Source organism: Herpailurus yagouaroundi, unplaced genomic scaffold (genome assembly GCF_014898765.1).
Source record: "Herpailurus yagouaroundi ecotype Mexico unplaced genomic scaffold, PumYag 180, whole genome shotgun sequence".
NCBI lineage: Eukaryota > Metazoa > Chordata > Mammalia > Carnivora > Felidae > Herpailurus > Herpailurus yagouaroundi.
The window spans coordinates 12,001,032-12,019,214 of record NW_024412411.1 but is presented as its reverse complement, the minus strand read 5'-3'; the positions used below and the strand labels follow the sequence as shown (position 1 = coordinate 12,019,214).

The 18,183-nt window shown below is 40.1% G+C and overlaps 1 protein-coding gene across 4 annotated transcripts in view; it reads left to right on the top strand.

The window, feature by feature from the left end:
• Positions 1-18,183, top strand: part of PRCP (prolylcarboxypeptidase) — a 78,648-nt gene that overhangs the window by 23,132 nt on the left and 37,333 nt on the right. Inside the window, exon 1 of one of the 4 annotated variants that reach the window (XM_040489492.1) lies at positions 13,957-13,964. The exons of the other annotated variants lie outside the window; for them this stretch is intronic. Within the exon in view, the coding sequence (XP_040345426.1) occupies positions 13,959-13,964 (6 nt within the window). The 5' untranslated portion in view covers positions 13,957-13,958. Of the gene's footprint in view, positions 1-13,956; positions 13,965-18,183 lie in introns of those variants that run through there. 4 annotated transcript variants of the gene reach the window in all.

The following is an 18,183-nucleotide window of genomic DNA, read 5'->3' as shown; positions in this document are numbered from 1 at the left end:
AACTCTCTTCTCTTATAGAAGATCCTTTATGTAAATTCTATCTTTCATTATTTTTACTGCCTTAATGAGAACAGAATTGCTCCTGGGGAAAATGTATTATCAAACTGCTTTTTAAGGTTTCCCAGGGGTCACATGCCAACTGTTGTGAAAACATTGCTATGGTTGTAATGTACTTTTATGCGTGTGTTTGTGTGTGTGTGTGTGTGTGTGTGTGTGTGTGTGTGTTTAATACCACAAAGTGTGGGCTGCCTGGGTGGCTCAGTTGGTTAAGTGTCTGATGTTGGCTCAAGTCATGATCTCGTGGTTCATGGCTTTGAGCTCTCCGTTGGGCTCTGTGCTGACAGCTTGAAGCCTGGAGTCTGCTCCGGATTCTGTCTCCCTCTCCCTCTGCCCCTCCCCTACTCACACTCTTTCTTTCTGTCTCAAAAACAACATTAAAAATATATACCACAATGTGTAATTACTGATGGCTATCAATCATCAGGGAGTATTTGGTATAATTCAATAAATTTTGAGCCTCTACTGTGATCAGGGATTTATACAAACACTACCTTCTAGGGAAGATATTAATATTCCTTTTAAAGATGAGGCAACTAAGGTTCAGAGATGTGAAAAAATGTACTGAAACTCACCTGGCTTGGAACGTGGCACAATTGGGTTTTCAACTCAGGATGTGTCAGGCAGCAAAGTTGGGCTCTTTCCACTGGAGAAGCAGCCACTCTGTAGGCCTGGGATTGTCCTGGAAAACTTTATGGAGGGGACACTTCTTAAATGAATACTTGGATGGATGGAGGATGAAGTAGGGAGTTTTCTGTAATGACGTGGGTAGGAAAATATTCCAAGCAGGGGAAAATTCACGTGCAGTAGCCTGGAGACTTGAGAAAGCATATTATGTCCAGTGGGTTTCTGAATTATGAAATAGGAGAGGGATAAGCAATGGAAGATGAGGTTGGAAAAGAGGTGGGCAGGGTCCCAGTAGAGGCATTATCATGTCCTCTGTGTTTGCCTTCATTGCAGCCTCCTATACCAGCAGTTAGTTAGATTGTGTTTCCTCTTTGCTGCTATAACGAACATCTTGTGCTACCTGGATTCATGATAGCATCCATTGTGTAGAAATAGTTTCTTTACTTGCTTGTCTCAACTGGGCTATGACCTCTTTTAGAGCAAAGACTGTGTCTTTTATCCTTGTGTCTGGTGTAGCCAGGCACATGCAGTAGGCAGTCAGGAAGTAGTGGGAGGATGAAAGGGCCTTGTCCTTGCTGAAGAGAGTCAGTATTGAGTTGGATTTTAACATGATAATTTTTGGATCTGTCCATATTTCCTGATGCTAACATACCTGATAGAAAGATAACATAGTGTCACTGGTAGACAAAAGGGATGAGAGCAGAGTTAATTGGTTCAGGTAGGCTACTTGGTCCTCTGGTGTCACATTACACTTCTCACTTTTTCTTTCCAATTCAACTCAACAGTTATTGATGAAACAGTGCTGTACCCATTGTGCTTTGTGCTGTGGGGGTTCAGATGTGAATAAGAGAGAGGAGGCAGACTGTTATTGAACATAGTAGTGGAAGTCTTAGCCTCTGCAATCAGACAACACAAAGAAATAAAAGGCATCCAAATCGGCCAGGAGGAGGTCATACTTTCACTCTTGGCAGATGACATGATATTATATATGGAAAACCCAAAAGATTCCACAGAAAAACTGCTAGAATTGATTCATGAATTCAGCAAAGTTGCAGGATATAAAATCAATGCACAGAAATCAGTTGCATTCCTATACACCAACAATGAAGTGACAGAAAGAGAAATCAAGGAATTGATCCCATTTACAGTTGCACAAAAAACATAAAATACCTAGGAATAATCTAACCAAAGAGGTGAAAAATCTATACACTGTAAACTATAGAAAGCTTTTGAAAGAAATTGAAGAAGACACACAAAAAAATGGAAAAAGATTCCATGCTCCGGCATAGGAAGAACAAATATTGTTAAAATGTCAATATTCCCCAAAGCAATCTACATATTCAATGCAATCCCTATCAAAGTAACACCAGCATTCTTCACAGAGCTAGAACAAATAATCCTAAAACTTATATGGAACCAGAAAAGACCCCAAATAACCAAAGCAATCTTGAAAAAGAAAACCACAGCAGGAGGCATCACAATCCCAGACTTCAAGCTATACTCCAAAGCTGTAATCATCAAGACAGTATGGTACTGGCACAAGAACAGACACTCAGGTCAGTGGAACAAAATAGAGAACCCAGAAATGGACCCACAAACGTATGACTAACTAATCTTTGAGAAAGCAGGAAAGAATATCCAATGGAATAAAGACAGTCTCTTCAGCAAATGGTGCTCGAAAACTGGACGGTGACATGCAGAAGAATGAACCTGGACCAGCTTCTTACACCATACACAAAAATAAACTCAAAATGGATGAAAGACCTCAATGTAAGACAGGAAGCCATCAAAATCCTCGAGGAGAAAGCAGCAGGCAAAAACCTCTTTGATCTTGCCCGCAGCAACTTCTTACTCAACATGTCCCTGGAGGCAAGGGAAACAAAAGCAAAAGTGAACTACTGGGACCTCATCAAAATAAAAAGCTTCTGCACAGCGAAGGAAACAATCAGCAAAACTAAAAGGCAACCGACAGAATGGGAGAAGATATTTGCAAATGGCATATCAGATAAAGGGTTAGTATCCAAAATCTATAAAGAACTTATCAAACTCAACACCCAAAAAAACCAAAGAATCCAGTGAAGAAATGGGCAAAAAACATGAATAGACACTTCTCCAAGGAAGACATCCAGATGGCCAACCAACACTTGAAAACATGCTCCATATCACTCATCATCAGGGAAATACAAATCAAAACCACAATGAGATACCACCTCACACCTGTCAGAATGGCTAACATTAACAACTCAGGAAACAACAGATGTTGGCGAGGATGCGGAGAAAGAGGATCTCTTTTGCATTGTTGGTGGGAATGCAAGCTGGTGCAGCCACTCTGGAAAACAGTATGGAGGTTCCTCAAAAAACTAAAAATAGAACTACCCTACGACCCAGCAATTGCACTACTAGGCATTTATCCGTGGGATACAGGTGTTCTGTTTCGAAGGGACACATGCATCCCCATGTTTATAGCAGCACTATCAACAATAGCCAAAGTATGGAAAGAGCCCAAAGGTCTTTCGATGGATGAATGGCTAAAGAAGATGTGGTATGTATGTATATGTGTGTGCGTGTGTGCGTGTGTGTGTGTGTGTGTGTGTATATGTATATGTGTGTGTGTGTATATATATATATATATATATAATATTATGTATTACTCAGCAATCAAAAAGAATGAAATCTTGCCATTTGCAACTACGTGGATGGAACTGGAGGGTATTATGCTATGTGAAATTAGTCAGAGAAAGACAAAAATCATATGACTTCACTCATGAGGACTTGAAGAGACAAAACAGATGAACATAAGGGAAGGGAAACAAAAATAATATAGAAACAGGGAGGGGGACAAAACAGAAAAGACTCATAAATATGGAGAACAAACTGGAGGGGTTGTGGGAGGGAGGATGGGCTAAATGGGTAAGGGGCATTAAGGAATCTACTCCTGAAATCATTGTTTCACTATATGCTAACTAATTTGGATGTAAATTTTAAAAAATAAAAAATAAAAAAAAAAAGAACAACAAAAAAGAGAAGGCAGTATGATGTGGTGGGAAAAGTCACCTTCATTAGAATTTCTGTGAAGAACAAATGAGAGAATGTACATTTAGGCCTTAGGTGCAGCCTTTGCACTATTCACAGGTACAAGTGGGATTAATACACAATCATTTGATCAACAGATTCTAACATCTTATTTAGGGTTACTTTAGGTTTGGGTTAATAATAGTATACAGCAGGGATAGGATATGTGTCTATAAATAACTACCGTGAAAGAGTACATTTGAAAAATGTTATGAGAGAACTAAAATTACCAGAGAAGCACAAAGAAGTCAGGAAGGCCAAGGATTGCTTTGCGTAGAAAATGGCATTGAATAGAATCCCCTGGACCTCTTCACACAGTGACATAACTGATAGAAGGCTATGGAGATTAAAGGCTTAACTGTTATCTGCTCTGAGACCCCTTCTCTGACCATTGTATTAAAATTAGGTGTATCTCTGTATTCTGTTATGGTTTCTGAGTGTTTATTTGTGTCTTTGCTTATTTGTTGTCTGTTTCTATCATTAGACTATAAGCACTGTAAAGGCAGTGACCATATCTAGCTTGTCCACTGTTGTCTGTAGTACTTCCCCATGGTAGGCACTCAAGAAATGCTTTTAAATGAATAAATGACTGTAACTACTCACTGTCACTTCTCTGTACATCCTATTAACTCTGGGAAGTTGTTATACAAGATGGTGACACAATGGCAAAAGCACCTGAAAGTAATCAAAGAAGCAACTTGGTCGTGTTTGAACTTGTCATTGTTCTGAGTTTTTTGGTTTCAGCTGAGGATATCCTTTTCCCTTTCCTTTATCTTTTTTACAGTGTCCTTATCACTCAGACCGGATGAATGCTGAAAACAATGAGTAGTCTATAGAGTGTATTTTTAAGTTGATGATTAAAGGTCTCTAGAGACCATTTTATAGTGAAATCGGGACTGAGAACTTTGACGCTGGAGTTCCCCAGGAAGAAGCTTAGGCAGCTACTTTTCTTCAGTTGCTTCCTTTTGTGGATGATTTTCATGTGAGGATTTCGTAAAGTTTAATATTTTGGAATGCTAAAAGCTTTTAAAATCTTGTATTATTCAATGTATTAAAAATAATTCATTTTAAAGCAATCTCTGAAAATGAATGCTATAGATTTTTGTTTCAATGGTTCTCACAGTGTGATTCACAGAAGATCCTCCATGGTGGAGGAGGAGATGTATTTTAGCATGTGGTAACATTTGACAGAGGTAACAAGGTAAAGATTGTGGTCCCTGATGGCTTTTGTCTCATCAGAGGGGAACAGAGGCCGTAAAGTTTGAGAACTTCGGGGTCTCACTTTGTACAATTTCTTTAATTAGGTTTTGGAGGAAAAAGGTGGAAATAGAATCTACTTTATTAACTTCCACTATTTACTAGGAGGAGCCTGATGGCCTTGGAAGTCTTGTATTAGTTTAGTGGGGATCTTACTATTTAGAATGCCCACAGTCAGGTTCAGGGCAGAACCAGTCATTAAAGAGCAGCAATGGTGGTTACACTGGTTTGGAAGACTTCATTTTTGTTGATGGCTGTTGTGCATATACTGCTGATATTATATACTGGGCCCTTTTTCATTGTGATCTTTCCTGGGTGTATTATGATTTTGGAAAATGAACATTGTTATATGTGATATATGTAACAATTTAAAAGAGATCTGGGTTTGGGCGGCTAGTGGCTCAGTCAGTTAGGCTCCTGACTCTTCATTTTGACTCAGGTCATGATCTCATGGTTCGCGAGTTCAAGCCCTGTGTTGGGCTCAGTGCTGGCAGTACAGAGCCTGCTTGGGATTCTCTCTCTCCCCTCTCTCCCTGCCCCTACGCTGCTTGTTTCTCTCTCTTGAAATAAATAAATAAACTTAAAAAAAAAAAAAAGAGAGATCTGGGTTAAAACTTAGCTTATTTATCAGTCTTGCAGTGATCTCTCATCTGGCCCTTTCAGTAGTAACCTTCTGTTTATTCTTTCTCCCTTTTTAAAAATCGTCTTCTCTAGGCCTGCCTCAGCAGAATGGCTGGAGTGATCTCTTTAAGACATGGTTGGGAACAAGTCTTAAAGCTTTTAGGGAAAGGGGAGGGGGCGGTGCCTGGATGGCTCAGTTGGTTAAGTGTCTGAGGTCAGATCAGATCATGATCTCATGGTTCATGGGTTTGAACCCTGCTTGGGGCTCTGTGCAAGCTCTTAGGGCTTCCCATTGCCATTAATGTTAAATTTAAACTCCCTACCCTAAGCCTCATCCCATATTATTCTCCCCCTTATTCACCATGCTCCAGACACTCTTGATGCCTTTCTGTTTCTATAACATGCTAAGTAAGCCCTTTCTGGCCTCTGAGCCTTTATATTTTCCATTCCTTCTTTCTGGAATTCTTCCCCTGGCTGGCTCCTTTAGGCTTTACCTTCAATGCCACTCTGTGGAGAATACTTGTTAGTTTCTTAGAGCTGTTGTAACAAACAGCTGTTTGTGTTAGTTTCTTAGAGCTGTTGTAACAATTCTTTTGTTGCCAGAATTGGTTTGTTAAGGGGGACCAAAGGGAGAATATGTTTCATGCCTTTGCTAGTTTCTGCTGGTTGCTGGCAGTCCTTGGTGTTCCTTGGCTTGTAGCTGTGTAATTTCATTGTCTCCCTCTGTTGTCACATGGCTGTCTTTCTTTTATTCATCTGTACCTTTACATGGCATTCTCCTCTCTGTCTTTGTCTCTGTGTCTCTTCTCATTAGGACATTAGTATATTAGATTAAGGGTCATCTTGCTCCAGTATGACCTCATCTTAACTATTTACATCTACAATGACTCTATTTCCATAAAAATTCATATTCTGAGGTCCCAGGAAGGATATGAATTTTGGGGGGTTGAGGGAAACCCTATTCAACCCAACACACCTTTCCTGAACTCTTAATTTAAAGTAGGCTGTAGCAGTGGAGCAATATCTATGAACATACTCACAAATTATTTATTTCTGGCCGGTGGTGAGGAAAGCACTTCATTAGACCGCATTTCATGTATTTTACTCAATTCTGGGCACGCCATGCATGAGAGGAACATAATTGAACTAGGATGTGAATGGGGTTATGAACATTTCAGAAAGTGTCATATGGGTAAGAAACAGGGTTGCTCTGTTGGAGAAGATCTGAGAAGTCATCACAGCCCTCTGCTGGAGGACCGTCCCTTCAGAGGAGGGCAAGTACAGAAGATTGAATGGTGTTACTTATACCGCAGGCCTGTGGTCCTGTATGTGGAAAGCATGGTTTTGCCTTTTTAGGGGTAGGGCTGGGATATTTATTTTTTTACACTATAGCAGATACCAGCCTCCATCTCTCAGAAGTTCTGGGATGGTATACGATTATAACAGTGCTACCAGAAGAATATTTTGTGTGTACAGACACATTTAGAACACTAGAGTATAGGGGCACCTGGGTGGCTCAATTAAGCGTCTGACTATGGCTCAGGTCATGATCTGGTGGTTTGTGGGTTCGAGCCCCACTTCAGGCTCTGTGCTGACAGCTCAGAGCCTGGAGCCTGCTTTGGATTTTGCGTCTCCCTCTCTCTCTGCCCCAACCCTGTTTGCGCTCTCTGTCTCTCAAAAATGAATAAACATTAGAAAAAATTTTTTAAAGAACACTAGAGTATAAAGGAAGAAAAATGATGGTAATACATCATATTATATTTAACAAAGCAGGAGAATATTAACATGTAAAGCTTTGTTTGGTAATATACAGCATTATATAACTTTTATAAGATTATCATTGAAATACATATTGCATATATGAGTTCTGTCAAGATTTTTTACTCCATGAAATGGAATAAATATAACAGAGTTTAGATTCCCTTTCAAGTCAGCAAGTGGATTTCGATAGCATTTGTCTGTGGTGTAGAGGGCCTCGTGGTTCTAGGTATTCATGTTTGTGTAGAGATCAGGGATGATCTCCGGTCTTTTTACCCCTGTCCTTCTGTCAGCTTCTTTATGGAATTCCCATCCTAGTTTTATATAGCTGTTAAATGTCTCTACTCCTACTCCTGGGTTGTGGATCTCTGCTGAAGCAAACCTACAACTAGGCAGATTGCTATCTATGCCTGCAAATTCAGCCTCCACCTCAGGGACCCTTAGGAGGCCTAAGCATCAGTTCCTTCTTCCATGTCACACTTTTACCTCTATCTTCAAATCATTGAAACACTATGCCCTGTCCCCTACTTCACTGATTAAGAAACTAAGTTGCGGGGCGCCTGGGTGGCGCAGTCGGTTAAGCGTCCGACTTCAGCCAGGTCAGGATCTCGCGGTCCGTGAGTTCGAGCCCCGCGTCGGGCTCTGGGCTGATGGCTCAGAGCCTGGAGCCTGTTTCCCATTCTGTGTCTCCCTCTCTCTCTGCCCCTCCCCCATTCATGCTCTGTCTCTCTCTGTCCCAAAAATAAATAAACGTTGGAAAAAAAAATTAAAAAAAAAAAAGAAACTAAGTTGCTGTGTAACAGGCATTTTAGCTAGAACCCCTTCAGTTTCTTCCCTTTCCACCTAGAAATGTAACTCCTCCTGCAGCCATCTGTTTCTCAGTGAAGGAGAGGTTCTTCCTCCTGTCCAAGTCAAATCCCTCCATCTGTGCTGTTGACCGCATTCTGTCTTGCCTCCTCAGACTCCCCCTGCATCATGATATGCCTCCTTGTATATATAGTTTCAACTGTTTTGTCTAATCATGTGCTCTTGGCCATGATACCTCTTTTGTGTTTCTTCCTTCTTTATAAAACCCTGTTGTTCAATAAGTGTATCTTACACATTGATCAGATCAACATTTTGTAGCACATTTGGGTTTACCAAATACCAGTATGCTGCTGAATGAGCCGTTATGATATATATTTTACAGGAAACTGTCATTCAGGTTAGGTAACTGTGCACTGGCTGAGAACCACACCTTTAAATTCTTTCCAGTCCTGAAAATTGTGACTATAACCCTGTCACAAGGTCAGGTATATTTTAGGTTATATACTTCAGAAGAATGCTTATTAGTTTTCCCCCTGCCCCTACACCCAGATGCTGGTCTATTGTCTATATTAATTTCATACTTCTTTATCTTCCTGTTTGTACTTTCAGCAGAGGGCATGCAGTTCCTGTGTCCTCAGCATCCTGGATAAGGCTAAACTATTGTGAATTGGTTTTAGATTTTATGCTTGGGTCAAAAGGCACAGCCACTTACAGTGTTCTGCAACTCTTCCAAAGCCAATAGTAGACTCATGCAGTAAATGAGCCTGCACAAACCTCACTCTTGGGCACTTTGATCTCCATTCTCTTTGCTTTGAACCATGCTGTTCTCTGAAGCCCCGTTGGGTCTAATTTTACACCAATAACAGAGCTAGGATGTATGCATGCAATCATTCATTCTCTGTATATTCACTGATGTTCTTTTATGTGCTAGACATTGTACAAGTCCCTGGACATTTAGTGGACAAACCAGACAAGTCTCTGCCTCATTAAGTCTGTTTCCAGTGAACCAGTTTCATTCAATGTTGGTTTAGAGATGCAAGCTCAGATTTCAGGTAAGTTTCTCTTTATAGGAAGATTTTCATTGCTATATCTGGAGGCAGCCTGATGAATATAATCTGATCTCTCATTTCTTCCCCTCATAAACTGTATACCTCCTGCCATAAAACAACAACAGTTCTTGAATAAGCTTGTTCTGCACAGCTTACCTTGTTCGCTTTACTTGAAATGCTCTTCTGTTTCTTCTGTACCTGAAAAAATCTTGTTACTCTTCAGAGTTAAGCTTGGATATTACCTCTGTGGTAAAGCCTTGCATGATTGCCTCAGGCAGGATGGTAACTACCTCTTGTGAGCTCCCATAGCCCTTTGTAGAACTTAACTACACCATCCTGTGATTGTTTATTAGCATGTTCACCACTTTTGTTAAATTCAAAACTTGACAGATGGAATTGTATCTTAGTTCTCCTTCCTTAATGCCTATCATTTAATGAGTACTCAATACATATATTTATTTTTTATTTTATAGAGGGAGAGAAAGCACAAGTGGTGGAAAGGGGTAGAGGGAGAGAGAATCTAAGCAGGCTCCCTGCTCAGCATAGAGCCTGACACAGGACTCGATCTCATGATCTTGTGATCCTGACCTGAGCTGAAATCAAGAGTTGGGCGCTCAACCAACTGAGCTACCCAGGTGCCCTTCAGTACATATTTTTGAATGAAAGAAAATCTAATACAGATGTGATTTAGTACAGTATAATTTCCATATGATTATAGTGAAATAGAAATATAAACATATATACATATACATGTATCTTGGAGGAAATCTTAAATGTTTACAAGTCTATTTTGTTGATTATCTTATACATATAGAAAAACGCACCATTCTAATTCTAGAATCCCCTTATTCTCTTTTAGAGTCACTTTCCCCCTACAAGAGTAACCACTATTCTGATTTTTAAAAGCATGAATTTTTGAACCCTTACTTTAAAAAGGATGATGAATGCCATATTTAAATTATGTGACTATATCTTTATTTTAAAAAGATAGATTTCGGGTGCCTCAGTGGCTCAGTCAGTTAAGCGTCTGACTTCGTCTCAGTTCATGATCTCACAGTTCGTGGGTCCGAGCCCCACGTTGGGCTCTGCACTGATAGCTCGGAGCCTGGAGCCTGCTTCAGATTCTGTGTCTGCCTCTCTCTCTCTGCCCCTCCCCCTCTTATGCTCTGTCTCTCTCAAAAATAAACATTAAAAAAAATAAAATAAAAAGAGAGTTTTAAAATAATTGGCATCACTATATCTCATTTAAGAGTTTGGACTTGAGATCTAATCTGAAATGTTATGAATCTAGTGTATAAAACTTAATAGGCTCTCCCACTACTTATACAACAGCGCCCTCTGACTGTGTAATATTTCCTAAAATGTATGTATTTAGTAATCACAATAACACTTTCTAATTTGAGAGCTTAAGCTGTGGCCAGGTAACTCTAGTGGTACAAAGCTTCCTAAAGCCATTGGGAGTTGATCATGTGATTACTGATCATCTGATGCTTGCACAAAGTTAGTCAACAGATGATGCCAGAATTGTTGTCTGATCCATCACTTAACTGTTTTTTGACAAAACATGTTTCTTTTTTTTTCCCCCAAAGTCTTAGAGTTCTTTTTAGGTAAGTAGTATTTTTTAAATTATTTTTTAATAATAAAATTTAAATCCAAGTTAGTTAACATATAATGTAATAATGATTTCAGGGATAGAATTTAGTGATTCAGCACTTCCATATAACACCCAGGCTTGTGCTCTCCTTAAATGCCCATTGCCCATTTAGCCCATTCCTGCACCCAGCACCCCGCCAGCAACCCTCAGTTTGTTCTCTATATTTAAGAGTCTTTTATGGTTTGTCTCCCTCTCTGTTTTTATATTATTTTTGCTTCCCTTCCTTATGTTCATCTGTTTTGTTTCTTAAATTCCTATGAGTGATATCATATGATATTTGTCTTTCTCTCAGTGACTTATTTTGCTTAGTATAATACATTCTAGTTCCATCCATGTTGTTGCAAATGGCAGGATTTCATTCTTTTTGATCGCTGAGTAATATTCCTGTGTGTGTGTGTGTGTGTGTGTGTGTACACCACATCTTCTTTTTTTTTTTTTTTTTTTCCAACATTTATTTATTTTTGGGACAGAGAGAGACAGAGCATGAATGGGGGAGGGCAGAGAGAGAGGGAGACACAGAATCAGAAACAGGCTCCAGGCTCTGAGCCATCAGCCCAGAGCCCGACGCGGGGCTCGAACTCACTGACCGCGAGATCGTGACCTGGCTGAAGTCGGACGCTTAACCGACTGCGCCACCCAGGCGCCCCAACACATCTTCTTTATTCATTTGTCAGCTGATGGACATTGGAGCTCTTTCCATATTTTGGCTTTTGTCAATAGCGCTGCTATAAACATTGGGATGCATGTGGCCCTTTGAATCAGCACTCCTGTATCCTTTGGATAAACATCTAGTAGTGCAGGGGTGCCTGGGTGGCTCAGTCGGTTAAGCATCCGACTTTGGCTCAGGTCCCGATCTCATGGTTCGTGAGTTCAAGCCCCTTGTTGGGCTCTGTGCTGACAGCTTGGAGCCTAGAGCCTGCTGTGGATTCTGTGTCTCCCTCTCTCTCTGCCCCTCCTTTGTTCATGTTCATGCTCTCTCTCAAAAATAAATAAACATTAAAAAAATTAAAAAAAATACCTAGTAATGCAATTGCTAGAATGTAGGGTAATTCTATTTTTAACTTTTTGAGGGACCTCCACACTGTTTTCCAGAGTGGCTGCACCAGCTTGCATTCCCACCAGCAGTGCAAAAGAGATCCTCTTTCTCCGCATCCTCGCCAACATCTGTTGTTGATTGAGTTGTTAATTTTAGCCATCCTGACTGGTGTGAGGTGGTATCTCATTGTGGTTTTGATTTGTATTTCCCTGATGATGAGTGATGTAGAGCATATTTTCAAAAACATGTTATTTCTTGATTTACTGTAATGTTTTAGGTGTTTCAAGGGCAGGATATCTCCACCTCTTTTAGTAGTAGAGCAGAGAGTATTTTGTTTTTGTAGAATTTTGGTAATTTAGAATGTGTTTCCCCCTTGAGGCATACAGTACTTGGTCAGAGGAAAAGGGAGTAACTGAGCACTGCGCAGTTATTGGAGAGGGTGCATGAATCCATTTTCTTGCCAAGCATATACTGTTTTTTTCAAATGTAATTAGATGCTGTTGTGTATTCATTTATACCAGTATTAAATTTATATTCGCTTCTCCTGTATATTTTCTCAAGCAGTGACTATTAAATAGAGCATGTATGAAAATGCTAACATTAACAACGGGGCTTCATACATAAAAATGTGAGGAACCACTGATTAGAAGAATTGAACTATATTCATTTAATGATTATTTATTAAAAAAAAATATTTTTTAAGTGGGGCCCCTGGGTGGCTCAGTCAGTTAAGTGTCCGAATTTGGCTCAGGTCATGATCTCACAGTTCATGAGTTTGAGCCCTGCGTCGGGCTCTGTGCTGACAGCTCAGAGCCTGGAACTTGCTTTGGATTCTGTGTCTCCCTCTTTCTATGCCCCTCCCCTGCTCACACTCTGTCTCTCTCTCTCTCTCTCTCTCAAAAACAAACATTAAAAATTTATGAAATATCTTTTTTTAATGTTTGAGAGAGAGAGAGAATGAGAGCACACATGCAGGGAGTGGCAGAAAGAAAGATAGACTGAGGATCCAAAGGGGGCTCTGCACTGACAGCACAGAGCCCAATCCAGGACTAAAACTCATGAACCATGAGTTTATGATCTGAACTGAAGTCAGACACTTAACCAATTGAGACACTCAGTTGCCCCTAAAGTATCGGTCTTTTAAAAAAATATTTATTTTGAGAGAGAGGAGGGGATGCATGAGCTGGGGAGGGACAGAGAGAGAGAGAGAGAGAGGAAGAGGAAGAGAGAGAATCCCAAGCAGACTCTGCACTCTCGGTGAAGAGCCTGATGTGGGGCTTGATCTCATGAACTGCAAGATCATTACCTCAGCCAAAATTGAGTCAGATGCTTAACCAACTGAGCCACCCAGGTGTCACTAAAGCATCTGTCTTATACAGGTACACTGTGGTAGCTATTGTGTTCTTGCCTTTCTAACTATCCATTTATGAATATAGGAGACTGGATGGTCTAACTTTTTTCTACAGTGGACTCTCCCATATCCCCCCTGTTCTATACTTCGCCCCATGTCATTTTCTCTTTAAATAATTTATTTCTAATTGTTTCCTTTTTAAGATTAGGAGTAGGTTACCAAAAAAGTATGGAAGTGGGGAATACAATTTTCTCTCCTGGTTAATATGCACAGAAGGATGTGTGCAGAACAGTGTCTTATTATACAGAATGATGATTTCATTTGAAGGGTATGTCTGAGGAAACTTCCACTTTCCTTGTTAAAATGGAAACTAGACCTGCAAAGGATGGCAATGAAGAGAACATCCCTGTGGGAAGGGAAGGACAATCCTGTCTCTTAGACTCACCTTCCTCTTGGAGGGACTTGGACCATTTCCTTTGTCATCACCACAATATCCTCAAGGAATATTGATCTTGTTTTAGCTTGGGCTACCTCCTGTATGAGGGATAACTTAACTTAGTAGGATTCCGCTTGTAGATATCCAACCTTCTTCGGGTACAGACCCATGGCCTGCCTAAGCCTTACCTTCCAGATTTTGGTTCCTTCTTTGAAAACCTGTGTCCTTCCAACATGAAGGTGTCTACCCTTTCAGGGGAGATCAACCTTGCCTAGAAACAATGTGTCTCTATTTAGGAACTCTAACAGAATATAATGCCACGGTTCCAAAATTAATACAGGACATACACATCCTAAGTGGAAGAAAGGGGGTCTTATTTCATTTTAGCATCTTTGGATTAGAATTGGAAACCAGAGAGCCCTCTTTTAAGGTACTTTTGTTTATTGGAGGTATGAGTCCATTTTTTTTTTTTTTGTCCTTTATATCTCTGAGTATACTTTTCATACCTTTAGTAAAATTTCAGTTAGCTATGATCATATATCTGGGTGCATAAATAAAACTGTGTACTATGTTTTCTAAAATGAAAGGCTATTGTATAAGAGTTAGTGTAATTTAAAAAATTTTTTTGTTTTATTTTTTTGAAAAAGAGAGAGAGAGGCAGAAGGAGAGGGAGAGAGAGAATCCCAAGCAGGCTTCATGCTCCACACGGAGCCTGACTCCAGGCTTGATCTCACAATCATGAGATCATGACCTGAGCTGAAATCAAGAGTCTGATGCCTAACTGACTGAGCCACCTAGGCATCTCTGTGATTTTGTTTTTTATTAGTGACTAATTAAATGGGTTAAAAACAGTAATAGTAACAATTTTTGAGTCAGGCTGATGAAAAGACCAATATTCCACATATTCTTCACTTTAACCATTAGTAAATGGCTGGAGGATATGCCCTTCATTTTACAAATTTGGAGAAAGCTAGTATAGTGTCTCCTGCTTAAGGTTGACATTGGTAGTCAGCTCTCTCTGCAGTAGTATGTTACAGCGAAAAATCAGACTGGGTTTCTTTGGAGGTAGGATTGGGTAGGGGATAAAAACGCATGAAAAACTTGTATTTGATTTTTATTTCTTAGTTATGTTATCGTGTGCGAGTATTCTGACCTCTCTGAGTGTCGGCAACCTTTTTGTAAGACTGGTGTAATGAAAGTGCCCCTAGAGCTCCACTGGGAAGATGGTGATATGATCTGTATAAAGAAAGCCCCAGCATGGTGCCAGAGACGTAGTTGGTGCTCTGTGTGATTTACTTTCCTTTCTCCCCTGCATCCCCAAATTGCCACCCAAATTGTTGGTGACAGGTATAATGTTCTAATAGGCTCTTCTGGATGTGAACTTTATTCTTTGAACAGTTTTAAAGTCCAATAGTTATTTTTGCCACAATAAATTTTACTTAAAGGATATTATTCTCTTTGTTCCTTCTTGCCTACACATTCTTATGGATTTCTTTCTTATCTACAAGGTGGAGGGAATTATCTCTTGAAAACTATTGGGACCACATTTTAGAAAGAACTGCTGTATGTGACTAGAGGTGTGTTTGCTTTTTGAGTTCATGCTTTGTTGCTTTTACAGCACTATTATCTATTTTAGTTATTTCAGTAACCAAATTGCAAAAATAATTAAAACCTCTAGTTCTGCCTCCAACTTGTGACCTTGGTCAAGTCACTTGACCTCTTTGAGCCCAGTTTCTTCAATTGAACACAGATCAAATGATTTCTAAAGCCCTTGTTCCCTTTCATGCTGTGATTTATGAAATCTCTTTATTCAGGAGCAGAGCTGAAAGTGGCATGTGGATCCTAGTTCTCAACGGCAGAGGGCACACGGCCCCTAGTGTGCTGGGCCGTTAGGTATTGGAAATATTCTACAGTTTTGTAGCCTGAAGTTGATATTCTTGAAGCTAGGAAAAGCCAAGAAAAGTGTAAACTAATATTTTGCAAACAGGATTTCATAGCCTGTTTCTAGCTATTTAATATTTAGGTGAAACACTAAAAAAATAGGAGATTTCAACATTCCAAGGGTACTTCCTATAATTAAGTGAAGAGCTTTAGAGTTTTGTTTTGTTTTGTTTTGTTTCTGAAGAGCTTTATCCTTTCCCTCCCCCTTATTTACCCCATCTAAGTACCCCATGCTTAGGATTGGTTTCCAAATGGGATGGAGAGGAGAACTAACAATTATTAAGTACTTATTATACATTAGAAACTATACCTGGTACTTTAGGTACACATTCTCTAATCATCACAGCAATCCTTTATTTTATTTATTTATTTTAATTAAAATAATTGATTTTATTTTATTTTTATGTTTTAAAAAAAATTTTTTTTTAATTTTTTTTTTTCAACGTTTATTTATTTTTGGGACAGAGAGAGACAGAGCATGAACGGGGGAAGGGCAGAGAGAGAGGGAGACACAGAATCGGAAACAGGCTCCAGGCTCTGAGCCATCAGCCCAGAGCCCAACGCAGGGCTCGAACTCACAGACCGCAAGATCATGACCTGGCTGAAGTCGGACTCTTAACCGACTGCGCCACCCAGGCGCCCCTGTTTTTAAATTTTTTAATGTTTATTTATTTTTGAGAGAGAGACAGACAGACAGACAGACAGACAGACAGAATGTGAGCCGGTGAGGGGTAGAGAGAGGGAGACATAGAATCCTAAGCAGGCTCCAGGCTCTGAGCTGTTAGCACAGAGCCTGATGTGGGGCTCGAACCCACGAACGATGAGATCATGACCTGAGTGAAGTTGGGCACTTAACCGACTGAGCCACCCAGGTGCCCCTAAAATAACTTTTTTTTAAATCTTTATTTGAGAGGGAGACAGAGTGTGAACGGGGGGAGGAACAGTGAGAGAGGGAGACACAGAACTCGAAGCAGGCTCCAGGCTCTGAGCTGTCAGCACAGTGCCCAAAACAAAGGCTCGGATCCATGAACGGTGAGATTATGACATAAGCCAAAGTTGGACACTTAACTGACTGAGCTACCCAGGCACTCCAGCAATCCTTTAAATTGTGTTATCCTTATTTTATATAGGAAGATACTGGGCTCAGAAAGGTTAAGTGACTTGCCTGAGGCCTCACAGTAGAGATTCAAGTTTAGGTCTATTAATTTGCAAACTGCTTTCTCTACCTGAGTTCTTCCCTTCTCTTCCTAATCTAAATAGTTAGGGATGAATTGCTCACAGCAGTAGTGGCCAGACAGTGGTCACACATGGAAGTTGGCTTTCTCTGGTTCTAAAGTTTTTGTGGCCCTTGTAATTCTACATGGTTTCAAATTTCAAACCTTTAGACTGGATTATTGAAATACGGTTTTTTGGTGGGCTACTTTTTAAGGGTACAACAATATCTCATTTTACAAGAAGCAGAATAATCTTTGAGAATCCCATGGTAAGGTGTCTTGTTAGAGAGACATGTACCTACTTTCTTTAAGTCCAGCACAGCCAGTCTTTTCTTTTTTGGTGAAACAGATGATGGTTTTTCCTTTTGAGCTTCAAATGATGAAGTTGGCTTGTATTTGGGGACCATGTTGGGTGGTAATGCACATCTTTAAACACCAGAATCTCATTCAGAATGGTGAGATGTTTATAGTATTAGAGATATTCTGAAACCTAGATCAAGAGAAGGAATAGCAGATTCATGTTCCATTTTGTGGCTTAGGCTAACTTAGTCATTGTTAAAACTTCAGCTGTACACCTGAATCACTTGGAGGGCTTGTTAAAACACAGACTACTGGGTTCTACCATCCACAACTTCTGATTCAGTAGTTCTGGGATTTAGCCAGAGCATTTGCATTTTTTTTTTTATTTATATATGAAATTTATTGTCAAATTGGTTTCCATACAACACCCAGTGCTCATCCCAAAAGGTGCCCTCCTCAATACCCATCACCCACCCTCTCCTCCCTCCCACCCCCCATCAACCCTCAGTTTGCTCTCAGTTCTCAACAGTCTCTTATGCTTTGGCTCTCTCCCACTCTAACCTCTTTTTTTTTTTTTTTTCCTTCCCCTCCCCCATGGGTTCCTGTTAAGTTTCTCAGGATCCACATAAGAGTGAAACCATATGGTATCTGTCTTTCTCTGTATGGCTTATTTCACTTAGCATCACACTCTCCAGTTCCATCCACGTTGCTACAAAAGGCCATATTTCATTTTTTCTCATTGCCACGTAGTATTCCATAGTGTATATAAACCACAATTTCTTTATCCATTCATCAGTTGATGGACATTTAGGCTCTTTCCATAATTTGGCTATTGTTGAGAGTGCTGCTATGAACATTGGGGTACAAGTGCCCCTATGCATCAGTACTCCTGTGTCCCTTGGATAAATTCCTAGCAGTGCTATTGCTGGGTCATAGGGTAGGTCTATTTTTAATTTTCTGAGGAACCTCCACACTGCTTTCCAGAGCGGCTGCACCAATTTGC